Source organism: Megalobrama amblycephala, linkage group LG23, assembly GCF_018812025.1.
Source record: "Megalobrama amblycephala isolate DHTTF-2021 linkage group LG23, ASM1881202v1, whole genome shotgun sequence".
Lineage (NCBI taxonomy): Eukaryota > Metazoa > Chordata > Actinopteri > Cypriniformes > Xenocyprididae > Megalobrama > Megalobrama amblycephala.
The window spans coordinates 25,243,759-25,265,380 of NC_063066.1; the positions used below are offsets into that span (position 1 = coordinate 25,243,759).

The 21,622-nt window shown below is 36.7% G+C and overlaps 1 protein-coding gene across 5 annotated transcripts in view; it reads left to right on the forward strand.

Annotated features, from left to right (window-relative positions):
* Positions 1–21,220, forward strand: part of LOC125259435 (transcription factor COE3) — a 117,341-nt gene extending 96,121 nt beyond the window's left edge. For 2 of the 5 annotated variants that reach the window (XM_048177063.1, XM_048177064.1), the window contains exons 12-16: positions 10,991–11,056; positions 11,835–12,009; positions 16,264–16,449; positions 18,631–18,843; positions 19,953–21,220. In XM_048177063.1, the coding sequence (XP_048033020.1) occupies positions 10,991–11,056; positions 11,835–12,009; positions 16,264–16,449; positions 18,631–18,843; positions 19,953–19,984 (672 nt within the window). In that variant the 3' untranslated portion in view covers positions 19,985–21,220. The remainder of the gene's footprint in view (positions 1–10,990; positions 11,057–11,834; positions 12,010–16,263; positions 16,450–18,630; positions 18,844–19,952) is intronic. The other 3 variants (XM_048177066.1, XM_048177067.1, XM_048177068.1) reach the window with 2 other exon arrangements.
* The last annotated feature ends 402 nt before the right edge of the window (positions 21,221–21,622 follow it).

Genomic DNA, 21,622 nt, shown 5'->3' on the forward strand with positions numbered 1-21,622 from the left:
GCTTTTTAAGTTATGCATTTGCTTAAATTCAGCTTATTTCCTGACCAATAATTTGTGGTTAAGACTATTAAAATGTATTTATTTATTTATTTGTATAACAGAATAGTTTGACAGTCTAACAGAGTTTGACTGTGTTTTTGCATTTTCTTGACTCTTTCCAAAACCCTGATCAGATCTGCAGTGAGTGTTTGCCAGTGATGGCCCCAGCATTTAGAAACCCAGCTGTGTTTGTCTGACGACCTTTGCTGGGGCCAGGCATGTATCAGGTTTATCTATAATTTCATTTCCAGTCCCAGGTTTGGCCGTGAGCACACACCTCTCCATCCAGATAGATCATGAATATGGACGTGATTCAGGACGCTCCTCTGTCCCGCAGGCAGCTGCGTTTCTCTCTGGCATTCGAGACACACGTTCGCAGGCAGTCCCAGGTTACCGTGAGGTTAACGACCTGTGAGATCCACTCTAACGGACACCTGGATTATGGCGTGTCTTATGAACTCAGAAGCGGGGTCTCGCAACCAAGTCTGCTTCCAACACAAGACAATCAAATGTTGTTTGCACGCTGCTATGTTTATAAATGGGCTTTCTGCTCAGTCAGAGAGAACGTGTACTTTATGTACATGTGGCAGCTCTCAGAAGCTCTGGACAAAAGTAGACACTGGTGACTGGGGCTAGTTGTCACACTTTTTACTCGAGTGAATATTTTTGAAAGTTAATTTCTGTATGGATGCAAATCTTGACTACAAAAAAGCTATTGAACATTACAACCATGATTGCCCTGGAAAAAGAATGAAGTTCATTTTACACACACTGACTTGTGTGACAACATGCCCCAATGGCAGGGCATATTGCTACACTATATGGGGTAACTTGAAAGAATTTGATTAACAGCTATTAAGCAGCATATTTTAGGATTTTCAGCTATAAAATGTAACATAGACAAATATCAAGCTATTGTTTTGGTCAGCAGATATTTAAATTTATAACATCCATAAAGTACTAGAACATGTGACTTGCTAATTTGAATTGACAAAAATGTTTTTCTAATTAAAAAGGCTTTTTAACCAACATAAAAAAGCTACTTTTAAAGAAAATAAATTTGTGCAATTGACTTTCAGATATTGCCTGTGTGACAGTTAGCCCTGGTCTCCTTTTTAAGCCTTGTTTATACTTCTGTATGTCTTCTTTAAAGAGGAAGTATATTATTGACTTCCTTTGCCTTGTCATGTTGGCGCATTTTACTTTATCAGTTGCTCTTTATTAGCAAGATAAGCTTGTGTGTGCGTGTGTGTGCGCGCGTAAGTTGCAATGTTGTATATGTATGTATGTATGTATGTGTGTGTGGTGGACCTCTTCTCACCAGGCTCAGTGTGTGTATGTGATTTATCATTGTTAGGGGACCTGTCGGATGGCTTGCTCTCCCGGGTCAGCTGATCTGCTCTCGCCGGGCGCTTGAGAACCATCCTCCCATAATTGAGCCCCTGGAAAGAAAGCAAGGGGAAAACAGGAGGAAGAAAAGATAGGAGAAAGATAGAAACAGGCTTGTCGGGAGACAGCCTTCAGGGCTAGAGAGCCGAGAGCCGGGCCAATCTAAAGTCAAACAGACTCACCTTGTTACCTGTGCTGAATGAACTGTAGAGCGTCTGAGCGACTCCTCGTGACCCATTCACCCACATACACTTCACACACACACAGACAGCAGGGGGCCGGGAGTGTTGAGATGGTTTCATGCTGTGATGGTCTGTGAAAAGGAAAAGGAGAGGAACACAGCATCTTGATGCACCGTAACACGTGCTCTCTGCCTTTTGGCAGGTAGAGTGAAGAGATTAACATGCAGACATGAATCCAGCTCATCCAGAACACCTCTCAGGGGAGGGAGCCGCTCGCATGCCTCCCCGAGCGAATCTCTCGTAGAGTCCGAACCCTTCCCGGCCTGTCTCTTAAAAATGAAGGTTCCAATTAGAACCGAAAAGAGTTTTACAGACTGCTGTTGTTATACAAAGAGAGAACTTTTTTTATCGTGTAGTTCTCAGGCAGTCTAATGCTAATGCTAAAAACAATGCTAAATGCAAATAAAAAAATGCAGCTGAGCATATAATCGCACATTGTTTGGATAACAAAATAATAGGCTTTTAAAAGGGAGGAGATATCTTCTGTTTTTGATGTTGGGGATGAATCAGAACAAACTTTATGGTACAATGGTGCAGTTTTACCTTTCATTTGGTAATATGGCTAATACTAATATAATAATAGCAGTTTTATAGTAGTAATATAGTAATTTTAGTGCTTTAACTTAATGTTTTTTTACATTTCTTTTATGAAATATAAAAAGAGTTTTACAGACTGCTGTTGTTATACAAAGAGAGACTTTTTTATCGTGTAGTTCTCAGGCAGTCTAATGCTAATGCTAAAAACAATGCTAAATGCAAATAAAATAATGCAGCTGAGCATATAATCGTACATTGTTTGGATAACAAAATAATAGGCTTTTAAAAGGGAGGAGATATCTTCTGTTTTTGATGTTGGGGATGAATCAGAACAAACTTTATGGTACTATGGTGCAGTTTTACCTTTCATTTGGTAATATGGCTAATACTAATATAATAATAGCAGTTTTATAGTAGTAATATAGTAATTTTAGTGCTTTAACTTAATGTTTCTTTTACATTTCTTTTAGTTTTTCGTACAATATTTCATATTATTAAAAAATTGAGACGATTGTGCTGAGATGAAAATTACCAATAGCGTAAAGTCATATAAGTTGCATCCTGATCTGAAAAGCATAATATCATTTAATTAAAAAAAAAAAAATCATTAATTATTAATACTATAAGAACTTTTTAGTGTCTCAAGAGCCATATAGCCATATCAAAAACCTTTGAAAAAAATTTTTTTCATATCAAGAGGGTCCTAAAAAGCAGCAAAAAATTATTTTTCAGAGTATATGGAGGAACCAGGGGTGATAGAGTGGGCCGATTTGTCCAATCGCTGACCCTGCAGAGGATCACTCACAGTCCTCTTGGTAGCACAAGAGAGACTCCTGCCTCGTCCTTAACCTGTGACAAGAGGGACCCTCCGTAAGGTCCCATCACCTGATCCCCAGCATTACCTGGGGCTCCCGGGTGAGGAAGAGAGGGTGTCGAATTGGGGCTCTGCTAAGAAAGACCACCACCCTAGAGTAATAAAGATCACAGGATGACTAATTGTATGCCTGGCAGGAGGCAGATCTTTACACCTCGACAGTCAGCTAATAAGACAAAAGGCCTGGCGCCTGTCTCTCCCAGGGCCGGGTGGCACACCTCTGGAGCCCAGAGCGGGGTCAGATGCTTGGGATGACCGGCTGTAATCATCAGCGGGCCTACTTGAGGGCAACTGCCACCTTATCAATCATTGATTGCATTTCATTAAGGGTTCAACAGCATGAGTATTGAGCCTCCAAGTGATATTGAGGTTATAGAGCAGCTTGACTACAGGGAACACAGCACTGATTTGTGCTGGCAGACTTAATTTGAGAGGGAATGTGCTGGACTTTTTGTTTTGCCAGAGAAAGTGTGATGTGAAATAGTTTGTAGAGATGTGTGAAGGGAACACGTGTAAAGTAGCCGCAGGTCGTTCTGTAGACGCCACATAAATAATGAAGTAAAGCTAAGTCCACAGAGCAGAACTGTACAGTTTATTCACCTCGTGGCTGTTTGAAGTCATTTTATATATCTCTCCCCTTTTCTCTGTTTCTGCATGCCTCACTTTCTTATGTTTCTCAAATAATTATTTTCTTTTTATATTTTACAGGCTAACCAAAACAGTTTAGCTTTACATTTATGTTTATTATTATTATTAATTTATCCAAAGCGACTTAAAGGATTAGTTCACTTCAGAATTAAAATGTCCTGAAAATTTACTCACCCCCATGTCATCCAAGATGTTTATGTCTTTCTTTCTTCAGTTGAAAAGAAATTATGGTTTTTGAGGAAAACATTCCAGGATTTTTCTCCATATAGTGGACTTCAATGGCTACCAACAGCCTGAAGGTCCAAATTGCAGATTCAAAGGGCTCTACACGATCCCAGCCGAGGAATAAGGGTCTTATCAAGTGAAACGATTGGCCATTAAAAAAAAAAAAAAAAATTATATACTTTCTAACCATAAATGCTTCTCATGCACTAGCTCTGTGATGCGATCATCATGTTGGAAAGGTCATGCGTGATGTAGCGGAAGTGCCGAGCAAGTGTTTACAAAGCGAACGTGTAGACTAAGTCAAACAGCCTTTACAAAAACAAAAAAAAAGGTAAAACAACAATGTTGTACAATTTTGAAGTTGGAGGAAAAATGAGGTGGAGTTTTCCGCCCTACCGCGGTACTTCCACCTACATGATCTTTCCAACGTGATTACGAAATGCGTGGCACATCGCAGAGCAGTGCAAGATGAGCATTTGTGATTAAAAAGTATATACATTTTTTTTTTTTTTTTTAGAAAATGAACGATCGTTTTGCTAGATAAGACTTATTTAAGACTATGTAAGACTTATATAAGACTTATTTCTCGGCTGGGATCGTGTAGAGACCTTTGAAGCTGCAGTGAAACTGCAATTTGGTAACTGTTGAAGTCCACTATATGGAAAAAAATCCTGGAATGTTTTCCTCAAAAAGCTTAATTTCTTTTCAACTAAAGAAAGAAAGACATAAACATCTTGGATGACATGGGGTGAGTAAATTTTCAGGAAATGCTAATTCTAAAGTGAACTAATCCTTCAAAAATGAGGAATAAAATAAAGCTATGGAAAAAATAATACATTTTGCAGTCATATCACTCCTGTAAGTCTATACAATTTTTTTTGCCTGTTTTATTGTCCATTTATATTGTTGAATCTGATAACTTATAAGCCTCAAGATTTACTTAAATTTAACTTATACACTCTAAAAAAATTTTAAATAAAATAAAGATTATTGAAGTATTTGAAGTTTTACAAAAAATACTATTTCAAACTTGGCGAATATGTTACTTGCCATTTTTTGTAATTATTTGTGAAATTTACTAGCAATTTCTGAGAGAAAATTGTTTTAAAGTAAATTCTACAATATCTTTTTTTTTAGTGAACTTAGGGTTAGGCACTTGATAAAACAAAAGCAAGAGAGAAATTTTACCACTAAACCAATGAGTCGTACTTGATTTTTTAAAATATTTTCTTTATCCAAATAGTACGTTCATTTTACATTATTTGTATATTATGTAAACACAGAACATACAGACTACTAAATCTGTGCATGATTTGTTGTTTTGTTTCATGATATTGTGTTTTGTTTGTCAATGAAGATGTAAATAGTTACGCACGAGTGTGTGTGTGTTTTTACGTAAGTGCTTGTGTGAGCGTTCATGTTGTGCCAAAGGGCCCGTGGCAGGGTGTCGTAGCCAGCGAGCATCAGAGACATTAACTAACTTCTGTTTTATAATGGAGATTAATGAACTGAGCCGGGGCCAGAGGGAAGACAGGACAGGAGTGGAGAGCAAAGGAGAAAGAGGGTATGAAAAAGAAAGAGAGAGAGAGAGAGAGATGAGGGGTGTGCTGCAAGTGCCAAGGCTATGTTGGTGACAGATTGCCCACTGAGTGTGGATGGCAGAGCCCTGGTGAACCAGGGACAGGTTTGGTGGCTGGGGCCGAACACGGGGAACTGCAGCAGGGAGGCGGCCTGGAACAAGAGCCCCATACCTGGACGGCATCAGGCACGAGAGCAGGGGAGAACCAAACCGCGGAGACACGTACAGATGGGCAGATAAAGGGAGGGAGAACTGGCGCGTGTATTAAAAAGAAACACCCACAGGAACACTGTAAGAGAGAGACGACCAGACGTACAGTAAAACAAGAAATACTTTATGAACAGGTGTACACTTAAAACACAGCACTCATAAACACACAGTGCACGCTAATAGATGTATAAAACTGGGTGCTATAACAATCATGCAAAATAATACAATCACAATTAGAAAGAGCTTTTTTGCCAAGTTTGCTTGAACGCACAATTTTTTTCCAGTGCACACATAAATACAACAACAAGACACATGATAATGCACTTGAAGAAGTACAATATGAAAAAGTATAAAGTCACAGTTAGGTTAATCCAGAATAGACATTTACTGATTATGGACTTACAGTATTATGGATAATATGAATAAATAGGGAGTGAATTTACAAGATATTTCACTAAACAGAGGGAGTTAATGAATATGTAATATTTTGTTTCCTTAAATATTTTTTTTTTTTCCCACCTGATTTGACGATTAAAGTTAATTTTGTTGTCATAACCTAATATAATCAGGTTAAAAGATGTTTGGTTTAATGTTTGTTTATCTGGTAAAACATTTTTTCAGCGCAATAAAAGCACTTTTTTAATAACACTGAACGATACAGCCCAGACAGACATTCAAATATGACATATATCTCTTATTTTTTTAAATTAATTTGTTAACAGTAATGTTAATTTCTTAACATTAGTTAATGTATTAACTAACATGAACTAACCATGAGCAATAAATTTGTTAATCTTTGTTAACGTTATTTAATAAAAATACAGTTTATTGTTCATGTTACTTCACAGTGCATTAACTAATGTTAACAAATACAACTCTTGATTTTAATAATATATTAGTAAATGTTTGAAATTAACATTAACAATAAAGATTAATAAATGCTGTAGAAGTTAACATTGTTAACTAATGTTATGAACCTTATTGTAAAGTGTTACCATTATTTCTTATTATTTTATATATTTATTATATATATATTTCAATATTCAAATTTACCAAATTGACATATGCTTCAATCCAAAGTGACTTTTTTAAAAGGTTAAGGGGATGCAATGAAACAACAGTGAAATTGTTATAGTAATAATTCAATATTTTTAGTGATAATAGTTGTGATTAAAGTGAATAAATTGTGCACAGGTTTTGTAAGGTAATGATGAGAGTTTTGTGTGCTCTCTTGTTCTATTCTAATCATGTCCCTTTTTTATTCAGCTTTGTAGTTTACAAAACGAGTTCCTACTCATCACACTATAACTAATGTAAAGGTTGAATAAATATGTTAGATTGAATAATGCAGGAACACCAGAGCACAAGGTCTCAGCTCTCTCTCTCTCTCTCTCTCTCGCTCTTGCCCGTGTTTGTCATTGACTTGAGCCATCTGTGAGGATCGTTACTGCTCATTGTTGATTGGCTGAGGAAGGACTGTTAGTTCTAAGGTCATATTTTGTCGTGGGAAATGCAAGTAAATGAGGATGAGGAGGAGGAGGAAGCCTTGTGCCCCCATCTCCATATGCCCCCCAGTCCTCTCTTGTGTGCATGTGTATACAGTATGTGCGCTACCACGCAAACACAGTCCCAGATGAGCTCTTAAAGTTAAACTTTAAAGGAATATCACAGTATTTGGTGGTTTCCTCAGCCTGTTTCTGCCTCTCTGCCTGATCTGAAGGCCACTGTTGTTCTTCCTCGTAAATGTAACAGTTTCCACACAGTATGTTCAGAAACTCAGCCAGAAAGTGTTCAGTTTCAGGGCCTCGTGGCCTGGCATAAAACAGTCACTAAGAGCTGTACTTCACAGATGCAGGCCCTGCGAATGTTTGCATGACATAGATGTGAGAAACTTGAGAGCTAATGTTCCAGCATGAGCTCTGCTTTTCTGCATGTATTAAGGCATATTTGTTTATTTTAGCTTCATAAGTGTGTATGGTGTGTATTTCTGGCCTAGATGCGCTTTTTGAGGACAAACTGCCTAAAATATCCCTACAAATAAGAAAAATCTAAAAACGTTTTTGTTGATATCTTCAGATGATTAAATTATTCATAGATAGTGTTTTTTTCTAAAAATGCTAAAAGCTTTATTTAAAAGTTATGGATAGTTCGTGATTTAATTTACGGACAATACACTGAAAAGTAAGGTTTGTTTTTTATTTTTTACTTAAATTACTTTACTTACAAAATGTCTGAAAAATGGCCCTAAAAATAAGAAAAAATAAACTGTTTTGTCATCTTCAGAGGATAAAATGCCTAAAAAAAAAAAAAGTGTACTAATAACAATGGTGTAAATAAAATTGTCAAATAGTGAAATAGACAACCGTATTAATTATGCATGCCCTGGTGTATGCTGGGAACACCAGTACCATAAAGTTAAGTGTATTTTACTTGATCTTGTACCTTTGAAATATACTTAGATTTGTGAATAAGGTTTTCTGCTTTGGGATTGATACTTGTTTGTAAATATAAGCACTGTTTACTTTAATTTCAAATTGTGTACAAATGTAGAATTAGTGTAATATTTCCAATGTGTGTGTGTACAGACACAGGCTGTTGTTCTCACAGTACAGTAATGATAGGTTTGCCAGCAGCCCCAGCTGCCTCTTACCTGGCAACTCTTGAGGGAGAAAAACAACTAGAACTTCCCCTCTTCATCTCTCTCTCTCCTAACATACTCACTCACTCACTCACTCATTTCCACTTTATTTGTGCACATTTCCCTCACTTTGTCTTCTTCTGTCTTCTCTCTGTCCCTCGAGTCTTTTTTCCTTTGTTTTCTTCCAACCCTTTCCCCCTTTGCTCATCTTTCAGCGCAGTTTTCTGTCTGCATCTCTCTTTCACCTCTCGTCATGAGATTTACAATTACTCTGCCGTTTCCTCTCTTTGTCCTGCTCTTTTTTTTTTTCAAACTGTCTTTTTTTGTCATTTTATCCTGATTCCATGACCTGCATCTGTAGTTCTTTGGGTCAATCTTTTCTCTCTTTGTCTGTGTTTACTCTATACTTTCATCTTTCTCTTTGTTTCCTGTCCTCATACAGTCATGTGAAGTGTGTGTGTGTGTGTGTGTGTGTGTGCGTGTGGAGTAGGTTTCAATGTAATACCCCAGGGAGCTCCAGTAGAGGTTGCCATAATACCAGCTCTGGCTTCCTCTGTATCACCTCAACACCTCTCTGTCTGTCTCTGAATGCTGTGTGTGTACGAGAGAGAGGGAGAGAGAGTGATCCTCTTATTTAGCCTGATCATACTCACATCTACACTCTTAAAAAATAAAGGTTCTTTATTGGTGTCTATGGTTCCATGAAAAACCTTTAACATCCACAGAACCTTTCCATTCCACAAAAGATAGTGAAAAAGGATTCTTTTTTTTATGTTCTTCACTCTAAGAAAAAGTGATTATTTTAAGAACTATTCACTGAAAGGTTCTTTGGGGAGCTAAAAATGGCATTGCTGCCAAAACTGCCTTTATTGAATTTGTATTTTTAAGAGTGTACATTTATCTGTATACTTGCTGTGTATTAAAAGACCATTTTGCTGTTGTTTTAAACATGCATGACTTTCTTTCTTCCATGGAACACAAAAGGAGATGTTTAGTAGAATGTTTGTGTGGCTCTCTTCTGGACTTTAAAAGTACATGATGACCAGAGGCTCTCAAGCTCCAAAAGGAGAAAAAAAAAACATCTATACTATAACAACTATAAAGCATCATAAAAAGGTCCATAAAACGTATGTGCAAAACTAATTCTATAACAGTGTGTGAGAAACAGACTGAAAATTAAGTCACCCTCGCCTCAAAAATATATTAATTTTCTGCTTGTTTTATTTTGATTGAATTTAAGTTTTAATGTTGGGGTAATATGACTGCGTTCAAAGTTTGTGGTCATTTTTTTATATATGTAAATTAATACTTTTTAAAATGATCAAATGTGACAGTAAAGACATTTACAGTATAATCTTAAAAAAAGATTTATATTTAAAATAAATGTTCTTTTGAACCTTATATTCATCAAACAATCTTGAAAAATATATATCTTTCCACAAGCATATGAAGCAGCACAAGTGTTTCTTGAGCAGCAAATCAGCCTATTAGAATGATTTCTGAAGGATCATGTGACACTGAAGACTGGAGTAATGATGCTTTGCCATTACAGGTATAAATATATTAAAATAGAAAACAGTTATTTTAAATTGTCATAATAATTCACAATATTAATATTTTTACTTTTGATACAAATAAATGCAGTCTTGGTGAGCATAAGAAACCTGTTTTAAATACATTAAAAAAATGTTACAGACTCTAAACAGTATTGTACTTCTGAGCGCAAAATAATAATAAAAATAATAATACAGCGGGAAAGGCTTTATGGTAGGCTGTAATTTTATTGGTTAATATTACTTTTTTCCTGCCAGCAGAAAAAAAGTCTTATGTAGAGAAGGTTATATGTATTACTTTTATTGTTTCTTTACAATAACATATACCTACGAGCTCATAAAAACTAAAGTCTATTAGAAATGACAGAAACTATAGTGACAAGTTAAAGAGATAAAACCAATGTGTTGGGCAAAAGTGATTTGATGTTTCCACCTATGAAGTGGAACGGAGGTGCCCTGGGGGTGAAGACAAAATGTAGGAGATAAAATGTAGAAAGATTAGAAGTTAATTTAGTACAGATGGAGCAGATGGAAAATGATTATGCATAAGGAGCTGTTGTAAAGTGCTCATGTCCTCTCTTGGTTTCGGTACTCTTAGTGAGACCAGAATGGAGTCTGTGGGCCAGTGGAAACGTGTGACTTACACAGGAACACTACAGGATAACACGCACAAACACACACCGTGTGAAGAATGACAGTGGAGCATATGTGTACAGTCTGAAAGGATCGCAGCCCTGGATCACTGCTTGTGTGATTTGGCACAGGTTGAGTGTGTGTATTTGTGTGTACATGCATGTGTGTGTGTGACAGGTTGGTGTAAATGAGATTCCGACAGCTTCTTTTTCTCTCTATCTCATCACATGTTTTAGTTTCTCTTTTTGAACATGGCTTGGAACATAAAGAACATGATTTATTTGTTTAATATAATTATACCTTTTTATGGTGCTCTTTATTATTATTTATGACCAGAAACTATTTGAGATGCAAACAGTGCTGATTTACAGTGTCAGAGGTGGATTATTACACTAAACTCTGTGTGTTTGTATGTGTTTTTAGGAGGTACTGCTGAAGAGAGCCGCAGACCTGGTGGAGGCGCTGTATGGAATGCCTCATAACAATCAGGTATGAAATTCACAAGAAATATCCAGATTTTTTTATGCAGTTAGCTGATTTATAATGTTATATATGTAATGTAATGTAATATACTGTGTGTGTGTGTGTGTGTGTGTGTGTGTGTGTGTGTGTGTGTGTGTGTGTCTGTGTGTGTGTGTATGTGTGTATTTATATAGAATTATAAATAATTCTATATAAATACACGTTATATTATCTTTATGAAAAATAAATATAATTCTATTTAAATAATTTTATAGTTATATTTTTATATATATTTTTATATTTATTATATATTATTATTATTATTAAGAATAATTAATGTAATGTGTATTTATATAGAATTATTTATAATAACATTTTGATGTGAAATATAGTATAAAATAAAGTGTTACCAAAATATTTAGAATTTTTAACTATTTATGTAACTATATGTAAATATTCATATAACTTTATATTTATGTAAGGTAAATAGATTATAATTTTATAATTATTATGATTTAAATACAATTATTATAATTATGTTTAATAAATTGAGTTATTTATCATGCTCAAATATTATTGGATTAATAATAATAATAATAATAATAATAATAATAGTTGTACATTTCAATTTTTCATTTCAATTTTTTATTTAAGAGCATTATTGTTTTCTTTAATACTTTTTGCTATGGTTGAAGCCACCATTTAATTTATTATCTTGAAACCCATTGAGATCACCACTATGTATTATTTAAACCCCTTTCTCTCTCTCTCTCTCTCTCTCTCTCTGTTTCTCTGTATTGGTCAGGAGATCATTTTAAAGCGTGCTGCAGACCTGACGGAGGCGCTGTACAGCGTGCCGCGGAGCCATAACCAGTTGCCCTCGCTGACAGGCTCCAGCGCTCACTCAGGCATGATGGGAGTTAACTCTTTCAGCAGCCAGCTCGCCGTCAACATCTCTGAGGCCTCACAGGGAGAACAAGGTCAGTGTGTGTGTGTTGACATATTTAAGTCCCAAATCACACATGCACTTCAAACACTTGTATGTTCGGCTGCCAAGCTATAAAAAAATCCAATCAAATTTACTGCATACATCAATATTTAGAAGTCAATATATTATTTCCATATAATTGAATACGAAGCCTATCACTGATCAGATTTTACAATCAAGACTCAATTGAAGGTGGTACTTCATTTACACACAGCTCAAGGGGCATTATTAATTGTGTTAATATTTTTATCACACTATTTTCTTTTTAATTAATTTGTGTTGTGTTGACAGCCCTACAGCGTGTTTGACTGGTTCTGATTGAGACATGATTTCATGACTTCACGAAACTCGAAGCTACTCAAAAAACCCAACACTTAAATTCAGTCACACAGTCTGTCAGTCCGTGTCTGGATCTGTTCCAGTGTCTTTTGGTGAGCTTCACACCCAAGTACAGCCACGGACCAGCAGCACTGTACATGACGATCACATGGCTGTGTTTTGGCAGGCCTGTCACCCACAGCACTCAAAACTGTCACTCACACTCACCTGCCCATAGAAACGACACATTCATCAGAGTGAGTCTGTGTCTGTACACACTCCCTGTCACTCCTGAGAGAAGTGTGAGCGGCGCGGGCTGTGAACGAGCTGAGAGACTCGGGATGACAGCGCTACAAGAATCAACACGTTATTTGCAAATGCAAGCGCAGTTTATGTCTGTGTATTAAAACCAAGATTAGCAATTACAATTCTGAGAGTTGGAGAGTTAAATTTCCTTTTAAAATATATTCAAATAGAAAAAAAAAACTTTAAATTGTCATAATATTAACTACCTGCTAAAGCATTGTGTCAGTATCAAGGTCATGAGTTTGATTCCAAATAAATGATTTGCACATGATTGGTTAATGTTGCTTAAAATGCCATTAAAATCTATAAGAAGTTGCTTAAAACATCTGAATCACCACTAGCATCAATAAACAGAATCGCAATTTCCTTTAGACTTGCAAACGTGCATCTCATGCCCTGTGTGTGAGCATTTCCATGCACAAGTGTTTTCAATATCGCAGGGCCGAGCCATGTTTCTCTTCACCCACCAGCTCTGACACTCACAGACAGGAAGTGGGAATGGATGTGAGATGAACAGATCACTCTCCTTATATCAGAGAGAGAGAGAGAGAGAGAGAGAGACAGACACACACAGGAAGATAGAGGAACTCTCTCTCCCTTGACACTCTCTGCTTTCTCTCCTGCTAGCACTCATCCCCTTCGCCTCTCGTCTGTTTTCCTCATTCACGCAGGAAAGGAACACCTACAGGAATCCATGAGGTCATGGGAAAGGGCCGTTAACCATTATAAAAATATTGCATTTCGTACTTTATGCTTGTATGCAGTGAAACTTCAGCAGGATTTAATTCAGTTAGCCTGCTGCTTTGCTCGTTCATCCATCAAACTAATTATTGTTTCAAGTTCTAATTAAGTTGCAAACTGATTTACAGAATACACCACCTCTTTCCTGCAGCTTATCAAACCACGTAGGGGACAGTTTATTTAGGGAAGTTCTTGGAATAACGAACATCAGCTCTCTCTCTCTATTGAATGTTATTTGCAGCTTATGATGCAGTCATGTTGCTGCTCATGTGACTCCGACGATCTACGATCTGTCAGTCAACAACAACAACAACAAAAAAGATTTTCTTAATCCGTATTATTACTTGTTTTCCAGTTTAAAACTATGAACTTGCTTTTCTTACTAAACTGAATTGAAATTCATTCAAAAGTTAGGGTCAGTAAAAAGGGTTATTGATCAAAAGTGACAGTAAAGACATTTTCAGTGTTACAAAAATATTACATTTTAATTAAATGCTGTTGTTTTGAACTTTCTATTCATCAGAGAATCCTTAGAGGGAAAAAAAAAGTATCACGGTTTCCACAAAAAATATTAAGCAGCACAACTGTTTTCAACATTCAGCATCAAATCAGCATATTAGAATGAAAACATTCAAAAACATTGTTGAGTATCAAGTGACCCCAACTAAGCAAGCCAAAGGCGAAGGCAACAGCGACAAGGAACACAAAAATTGAGAAAAAAACCTTGGGAGAAACCAGGCTCAGTCGACTGTGCATGATTATGATTCAGGCAGCGTTACAGGTCATAAGTCAAAGATATCCAAAATATTTAATCCAGTTCCATCTAGTTGAAGATCGTATTCATCACGCCGGTATGGGACGGTTTGTTGGGAAACTGTCATGTCGGTGGGGCCTTCACAGGGGATGATCTAGCTGACACAATCTCTGTTGACACTTCAGGGATGCGTTGTCGTCGTGTCGTGTCTGATCTGGATATGGCCCGGATCCGGCTGATTACAGTAAACCTCGGGATGAATAGAGAGACTAATATTAGCGTAGATTCCATGGCAGAAGAAGAGTGCATCCTTCTTCTGATGTAACGAGTACATCTGGTGTTCCCGGTTTCGGCTGACCTAATTTATGCAGTCTAACAATCTTTTTATGGATGTGAAAATATAAATTGATAATGTGTTATGTGTATGCCAGGTTAAAGAGATGCGTTTTTAGTCTAGATTTAAACTGACAGAGTGTGTCTGCTTCCCGAACAATGCTAGGAAGATTGTTCCAAAGTTTAGGTGCCAAATAGGAGAAGGATCTACCAAAAGGAGAAGTGTCTACCTTGACAGGAATAAATTACATTTTAAAATATATTCAAATAGAAAACAGTTTATTTTAAATTCTAATACTATTTCACAATATTACATCCTGCCATATATGAGCTTGTATTAAAAGAATATGTAATCATTTTTATTTATTTTATTTTACTTTACATTTATTTAGTTTTCCTTATCTTAGGTGGTTACTACGGTTTTTACTTACTGTCAAAAAGAGCTCAAGTATCGGTGATATCCATGTCTCTCAATATGGCTCTGGTCTTGTCTGTCTTAAAGGTGCCCAAGAATGCTTTTTCACAAGATGTAATATAAATCTAAGGTGTCTCATGAATGTGTCTGTGAAGTTTCAGCTCAAAATACCCCATTGATTTTTTTTAATTAATTTTTTTAACTGCCTATTTTGAGGCATCATTAACTATGCACTGATTTACACTCGACGCCGCCCCTTTAAATGCTCATGCTCCCTGGCAAACGAGCTCTCGACTATATTACAGCGCATTTACAAAGTTCACACAGCTAATATAACCCTCAAATGGATCTTTACAAGATGTTCGTCATGCATGCTCTATGCATGCTTCGAATTATGTGAGTAAAGTATTTATTTGGATGTTAACGTTTTATTCTGAGTGAATTTGAGGCTATATGCTCTGTGGCTAACGGCTAATGCTACATTGTTGGAGAGATTTATAAAGAATGAAGTTGTGTTTATGCATTATACAGACTGCAAGTGTTTAAAAATGAAAATAGCGACGGCTCTTGTCTCCGTGAATACAGTAATAAACGATGGTGACTTTAACCACATTTAACAGTACATTAGCAACATGCTAACGAAACATTTAGAAAGACAATTTACAAATATCACTAAAAATATCATGTTATCATGGATCATGTCAGTTATTATTGCTCCATCTGCCATTTTTCTCTATTGTTCTTGCTTGCTTACCTAGTCTGATGCTTCATCTGTGCACAGATCCAGATGTTACTGGCTTGTGTAATCCCTTAAACATGGGCTGGCATTATGCAAATATTGGGGCGTACACCCCGACTGTTACGTAACAGTCGGAGTTATGTTGAGATTCGCCTGTTTTTCGGAGGTCGTTTAAACAAATGAGATTTACATAAGAAGGAGGAAACAATGGAGTTTGAGACTCACTGTATGTCATTTCCATGTACTGAACTCTTGTTATTTAACTATGCCGAGGTAAATTCAATTTTTGAATCTAGGGCACCTTTAAATCTGCCAGACGAAAAGAGTCCAAAACACCCAATACACACACAAACACTGCTGCTTACGGGAACATAGACAAAGTTTTGTTTGACTATACTGAGTGCTTTTTTAACAGCGGTCAGATATCTTTGTTGGTAAATGTTCTCACACTTACCGAGGGATTCCACCCACTAGAAACACAAACCCAGCATGTCACAGACACGCATTAGTCCAACTGCAACATCTACAAATCACATCAAGCGTCTTAATAAGCAAACCCAGAATAAATCACATGGTTTATATATGAACTTCAAGCTACAAGAGCGTCCTGCTTAACCTGCCGTCGTGTCTTACATTCCAGGTTACTCTCGTAACTCAAACAGCGTGTCTCCTCGCGGGTACGTGCCGAGCTCCACACCTCAGCAGTCCAACTACAACACCATCACCTCCACCATGAACGGATACGGAGCCGCCGGAATGACCAACCTGGGCGTCCCTGGATCACCGAGCTTCCTCAATGGGTCTGCCGCCAACTCTCCTTACGCAAGTGAGTGTCCTGTTAGTCAGCTAACAGATCCTGAAATTTCTGCCAGTGTATTTGGCTTCTTAACTAGTTTAACCAGCAAGACGTTTCACTTTCAGTTAACCTCAAGCCTCACCAGCTAGACTACACTTTATAAAAATAAAGGTTCCAAAAAGGGGGGTGGGGGGTCGCAGTAATTTTGGATTCCCAAAGAACCTTTGACTAGACAGTTATTTTTTTACGGCCCATTCACACCTAGAATGATAACTATAATGGTAACTATGATTATCAACATTCATGCAATGCCGTTATGTCATCTGCCACTTTAAATGCTTGAGTGCTTTAAAGTCAGGTGGATTCCAATTGGCTGTTTTTAGCATTCATCAGTTTGAAAAAAATCATTCTGAAAATGAGTTTAATAATATCGTTCTTCTGTGTTATTATCGTTATAGCTGTGGTGTGGACTTCCCTATTATAAATGGCAGTGATCATTAAAATGTTATACAGAGTTCGCACAAGGTTCTTTGCTTGAATTTAACTTTTCGAAATTCAAGGCCTGCAATACCTGGAAAATCGGCTTGTTTTGTTAAAAAGTGCTTGACATTGAAAAAGAATATATGTATGAGCTTTGCACACCTGAAAACGAATCTAAATTTTGAAAATAGCATTAAATTTAACTCACTGATATGCACTATATTTGGAAGAGGAACATTTGACTGAAAAGCGACCAACCAAATTCAACTTTTTTTTAAGGATATTTAAGGCGAAGTTAAAAACAAAGAACTTTTTTGCTGCAATGGCTTAACTGGAAAACTTGAAAAGATAAAGGTTTAATTAGAATGATGTTTTTTGAAGGTATTAGCAATAAGAGAAAATACATTTCAGCAGTTTGAATTCTTGCTATGAAGAAGTTTAGTTTTAGTTTTGATCGCGGTCTTTAGTCTGAAGAACATTTTAATAACCTTTTTCCTCTGTAAAGAGCCTTTTGTGCAGTGGAAAGATGTTAAAGGTTCTACACAGAACCATCGATGCCAATAAAGAACCTTTATTTTTTAAGAGTGTAGACTGATTCACCAGCCACAAACCAGCCAGGATATGTTAGATGCTAGTCATTTCAGCAGGGTTGTTGTTAACATAGTGCATGTTTAGGATTCTGATTAGTTGGATTTAACCAGCTAAATTCAACTATCGTCAGTCTAAAAAGTTTGAGGTTTTGGATATCACAACAGGCATGTTTGGTCACAGATCAGCCAGCGTCTTAATGCTAATCTGAAATGCTAAGGGTGTTTGTTTGTCTGCGTGTTCTGTGAGGGAAAGGTTATTGTCTGTCTGCTGTTCCATGCACTGTGAAAGTCTCCATCCGAACTAACTCCACGAACACTCATATTTTTTCATCTCCTTTCATGTCTAACACATTAACGACTCCTCCATGCCTCTCACTCACTCCGTCACACGCTTTCTCACTGCGGTCAGGATAGTGAGCTTTCTGTCTGCACTTTCATGTAAATACGTCTGCTGCTACTGTATTTTTTAGGGGGAACAATCACAATGCTGGAGGCCTGACAATTACAAATGAGGTTTATATACTGAAGACTGTTCATATATTCAATATATAGCAGCTGTATTTTGTGTGATTGGCACTTGTTTGGCAGGCCGAGCTTTGCGCAAAGCTGTTTCGTGGCAGGTTTGCTTTCCATTCATTATAAAAATGGGAAACAAGTTGGCAAGAGTTTTCAATTGGAATTTCATTGAAGAAAATTCAATGTGGGTTTTACTCCAGTTTGGTGAGAAAGCTCAAGCTTTCTGCTCAAGATTCAGCGCCAAGACTGTTGGCTTTTATTACCTGTCTTTCTCTCAAAGCATGCAGATGACCGCATATTAGATGTTCTGATAATATCGTCTTTTGGAATGCCTTACATATACGTGTGTCAATAAAAGAAAGCAGCTCTCCTGTTGATGCTTCTGCAAAAGTGTGGTTTGGCAGTCAAATATGGACTACATTGACATAAATATTCTTCAAGAGTTCTAAGTTATGGATCAACTTTGCAATGCAGGTAGCACACGGTTTCATTCCCATAATGCCTCACTCCGCCATAGCCCCTCCCCTTCAATTAACCCTCTAACAATCGGCATGACCCACCTCATAACTCTCATCTTTGTGTGTGCGTGTGTGTGCGTGTGTCTCTGTGTGTGTGTCTGTTTCAGTCACCCCCTCCAGTCCTCTATTGGAGCACCATGCCTCCTCTTCTTCCTCTTCATGCATCCCTACTTCCATCTCTCTGTCTGCGGGCCCTTTCTCATTCTCTCCTGTCCATATGATCTCTGCAGTCAAACAGAAGAGCGCCTTCGCGCCTGTCGTCCGGCCACAGACCTCCCCGCCCCCCACCTGCACCAGCACCAATGGGAGCAGCCTACAGGGTGAGCACCCGCACCCCACCCCTCTCCTGACTCTGAGCCAATCAGGAAACAAGACCCTCCTCTAGAATGTGTCGCAAAAATAATGGCACAACATTTTTGAGGACAAAGTTGATCCATAACTTTCTACTTTCAACTAAGATTGGGTGCATTTACAGCAAAAAACAAAACAAAAAACAAAACAAACAAAAAGAAAATATATAATAAATAAAAATGCTTTTGTTTTTCATGCAGATGGTGATGTCGGTTGGGGCAAATTAGTGTATAATAGTATCAAATTTTCTTCAGAGTTGCATGGAGTCAATAACTTATTTATAAAAGATTATTTTTAATGTTACTTGCATGTTATGAAGCCAAAATATTTCTTATATTCTCAAGATATTACAATATGACTGCAGATCAGTTTGTTCTAGAAGGAAACTCTTCATTTTAAACTGCAAAACTGTAAAAATGTTAACTTAGCTAAAGATATTTAATAGTCCAGATTGACTGTGGAATGAGTTGTAATATTGACCTGTAATAACCACCATTTTATGGTTTAAACATTTCAAAAAAATATATTTTATAACTAATGATTTTCTTTTCTGACCCCAATGGCACATATTTGTTCTTGTTTTAAACATAAACTCACTTAATTTTGATCAAGTTTTCAGAAAACAAGACTTAGGCCTGGTTTCACACACAGGGCTTAGGCTAAGCCAGTACTAGGCCTTAGTAAATTAGGACATTTAAGTAGATATATGATTTTATATATATATATATATATATATATATATATATATATATATATATATATATATATATATATATAAACATTACTGGTGTAATCTTGAGACAAAAGAGTGCTTTCAGTTAAGACATCTTAAACATGCATTTTAAGGCTTAAGCCTTGTCTGTGAAACTGGGCATTGATTTTCATTGATAGTCATTGTGCTTCTCAAGTAAACGTGTCTTGATTTAAGAACGTTTGGATGTGTGTACTAAAAAACAAGACAAAAATGCTGAGTAAGAGAATGATTTTTTTGCAGTGTATATCCGAATCAAATAGATCATATCTGTTATTTGAACCGTCTCTAATATTGTCGACTAACCTTGTTGTTTTTCTCTTCCAGCTATGGCGGGTCTGATTGTCCCTCCCATGTGAAGAGGAACCTGATTTTCCTCTAAGGCTTTATTGAGCCCAGAACAAACTCACTGGCTCAACAAATCTGTCTGACACTCCCTTATCGAACATCACCAGTCCTACAAGGAGCTGCCTGAAAAGAACATCTACACCTGGATCGCTAAAAATATATATATATATATATATGAAAATGTCCCATGTCCTGAAATGTCAATAGATGTGTTTGTTTTACCCTCTACGACTTCATCCTTGGAGACTCTGAGAACGCCGTACTGGGTGGCATTTCGAGCTGGATAATATCGCAATGTGAACGAGAAGCAGAGGTTTTGATATGTCCACGACCATAGGGGCTTCTTTGCATGGCTGATGTTGTCTGTAGACTGGTTCCTCTCTGTTTCATACCGTATGTCTGTCCTGTTTCCACTGTGAGAAGAGAGACGCCACTCATCAAGATGGGACTATGACAGTTCTCAAATGATTCATTCCTATTTACAAAATGCAATGTTTTTGGTTTTTAACATCAAGCTGATTTTATTTCCTTTCGCTTTTGTTTTAAACCATCAAATGTCAGAGTCCAAAACACGAAATGATCCCAGACTGAAGACCGTTATATTTAGCAACCGTCAGGACGATGGTGTCAGTCATTTTTCCTCATACTGTTTCTGTAGTTCCAGTGTAGTTCCAGGTGTGTGGATAGGTAGATTTAAGCCAGGAATGCTTTCTGCAGTTTTAATCACATTTAGGTACCAGACTTATTGTTGAACTTCTTATTGTGCTTTTTTTGTATGTATTTATAAAGTTCGTTTCGGGATTTCTTTGGTGACTTAGGCCTGAATAATAGTATCAAATATCTATGTCAACACATTTGATGTCTTAATACCTTTTAGATATTGTAAAAAGAGTGAAAAATAAAAGGGATTACACTTTTTTTGTAAAAACAAAAACAACGACAAAAAAAAAAAAAGTCTGGACATGACCAGAACACCTGTTTTTTGAAAGCAGGGTGTAAAGCTTCACCACTTTTGTAAAAAAAAAAAAAAATCGACAAAACATTTTTTCAGTCGTATATTTAATGTTTTCTTTTTGCAAAAAGCGTTTGTGTTCTTGTTCCTCCTCTTGTCTTGTGTGTTCTTGTGAAACGTGTATGATCATAGTTATTTCCTAATGCACTATTTTTGTTGGGGCACTTACAAGAGCTATGTATCTTAGCAAGCAGAAGAAAATAATAATGGTAATAAAAAAAAGAACAAAAAAAAAGAGAGAAAAACTTATACAAATATGCACCAGTATGTTTTCAGATGATTTTTTGGATTGATTACTCTTTGCTTTGGTCATGAAATCGTTCATCATGTGATTTTGTTGATGTTTAAAAAAATTTTCCATGATACTTCTCTGTCCTTGTTGAGGTTTATTTTACATTAGATATTCGTTGTTTCGCCACATAGCTTGGACTGGTCAAATGTGAAAATTTCTATGCTGTCATATCTAATGTGCCACATGATTATTGTATCACATGTCCAGAAATGGATGGTATCAGAGAAGTCCAAACCTGTTAAAACAGAGCACATTTTGGCGTGTTGCTGGTGATATTGTTACTATTGTTGCACACACATGCACAACTTATGCAATCTGTATTTAAATGCAACTTGCTATCCACAT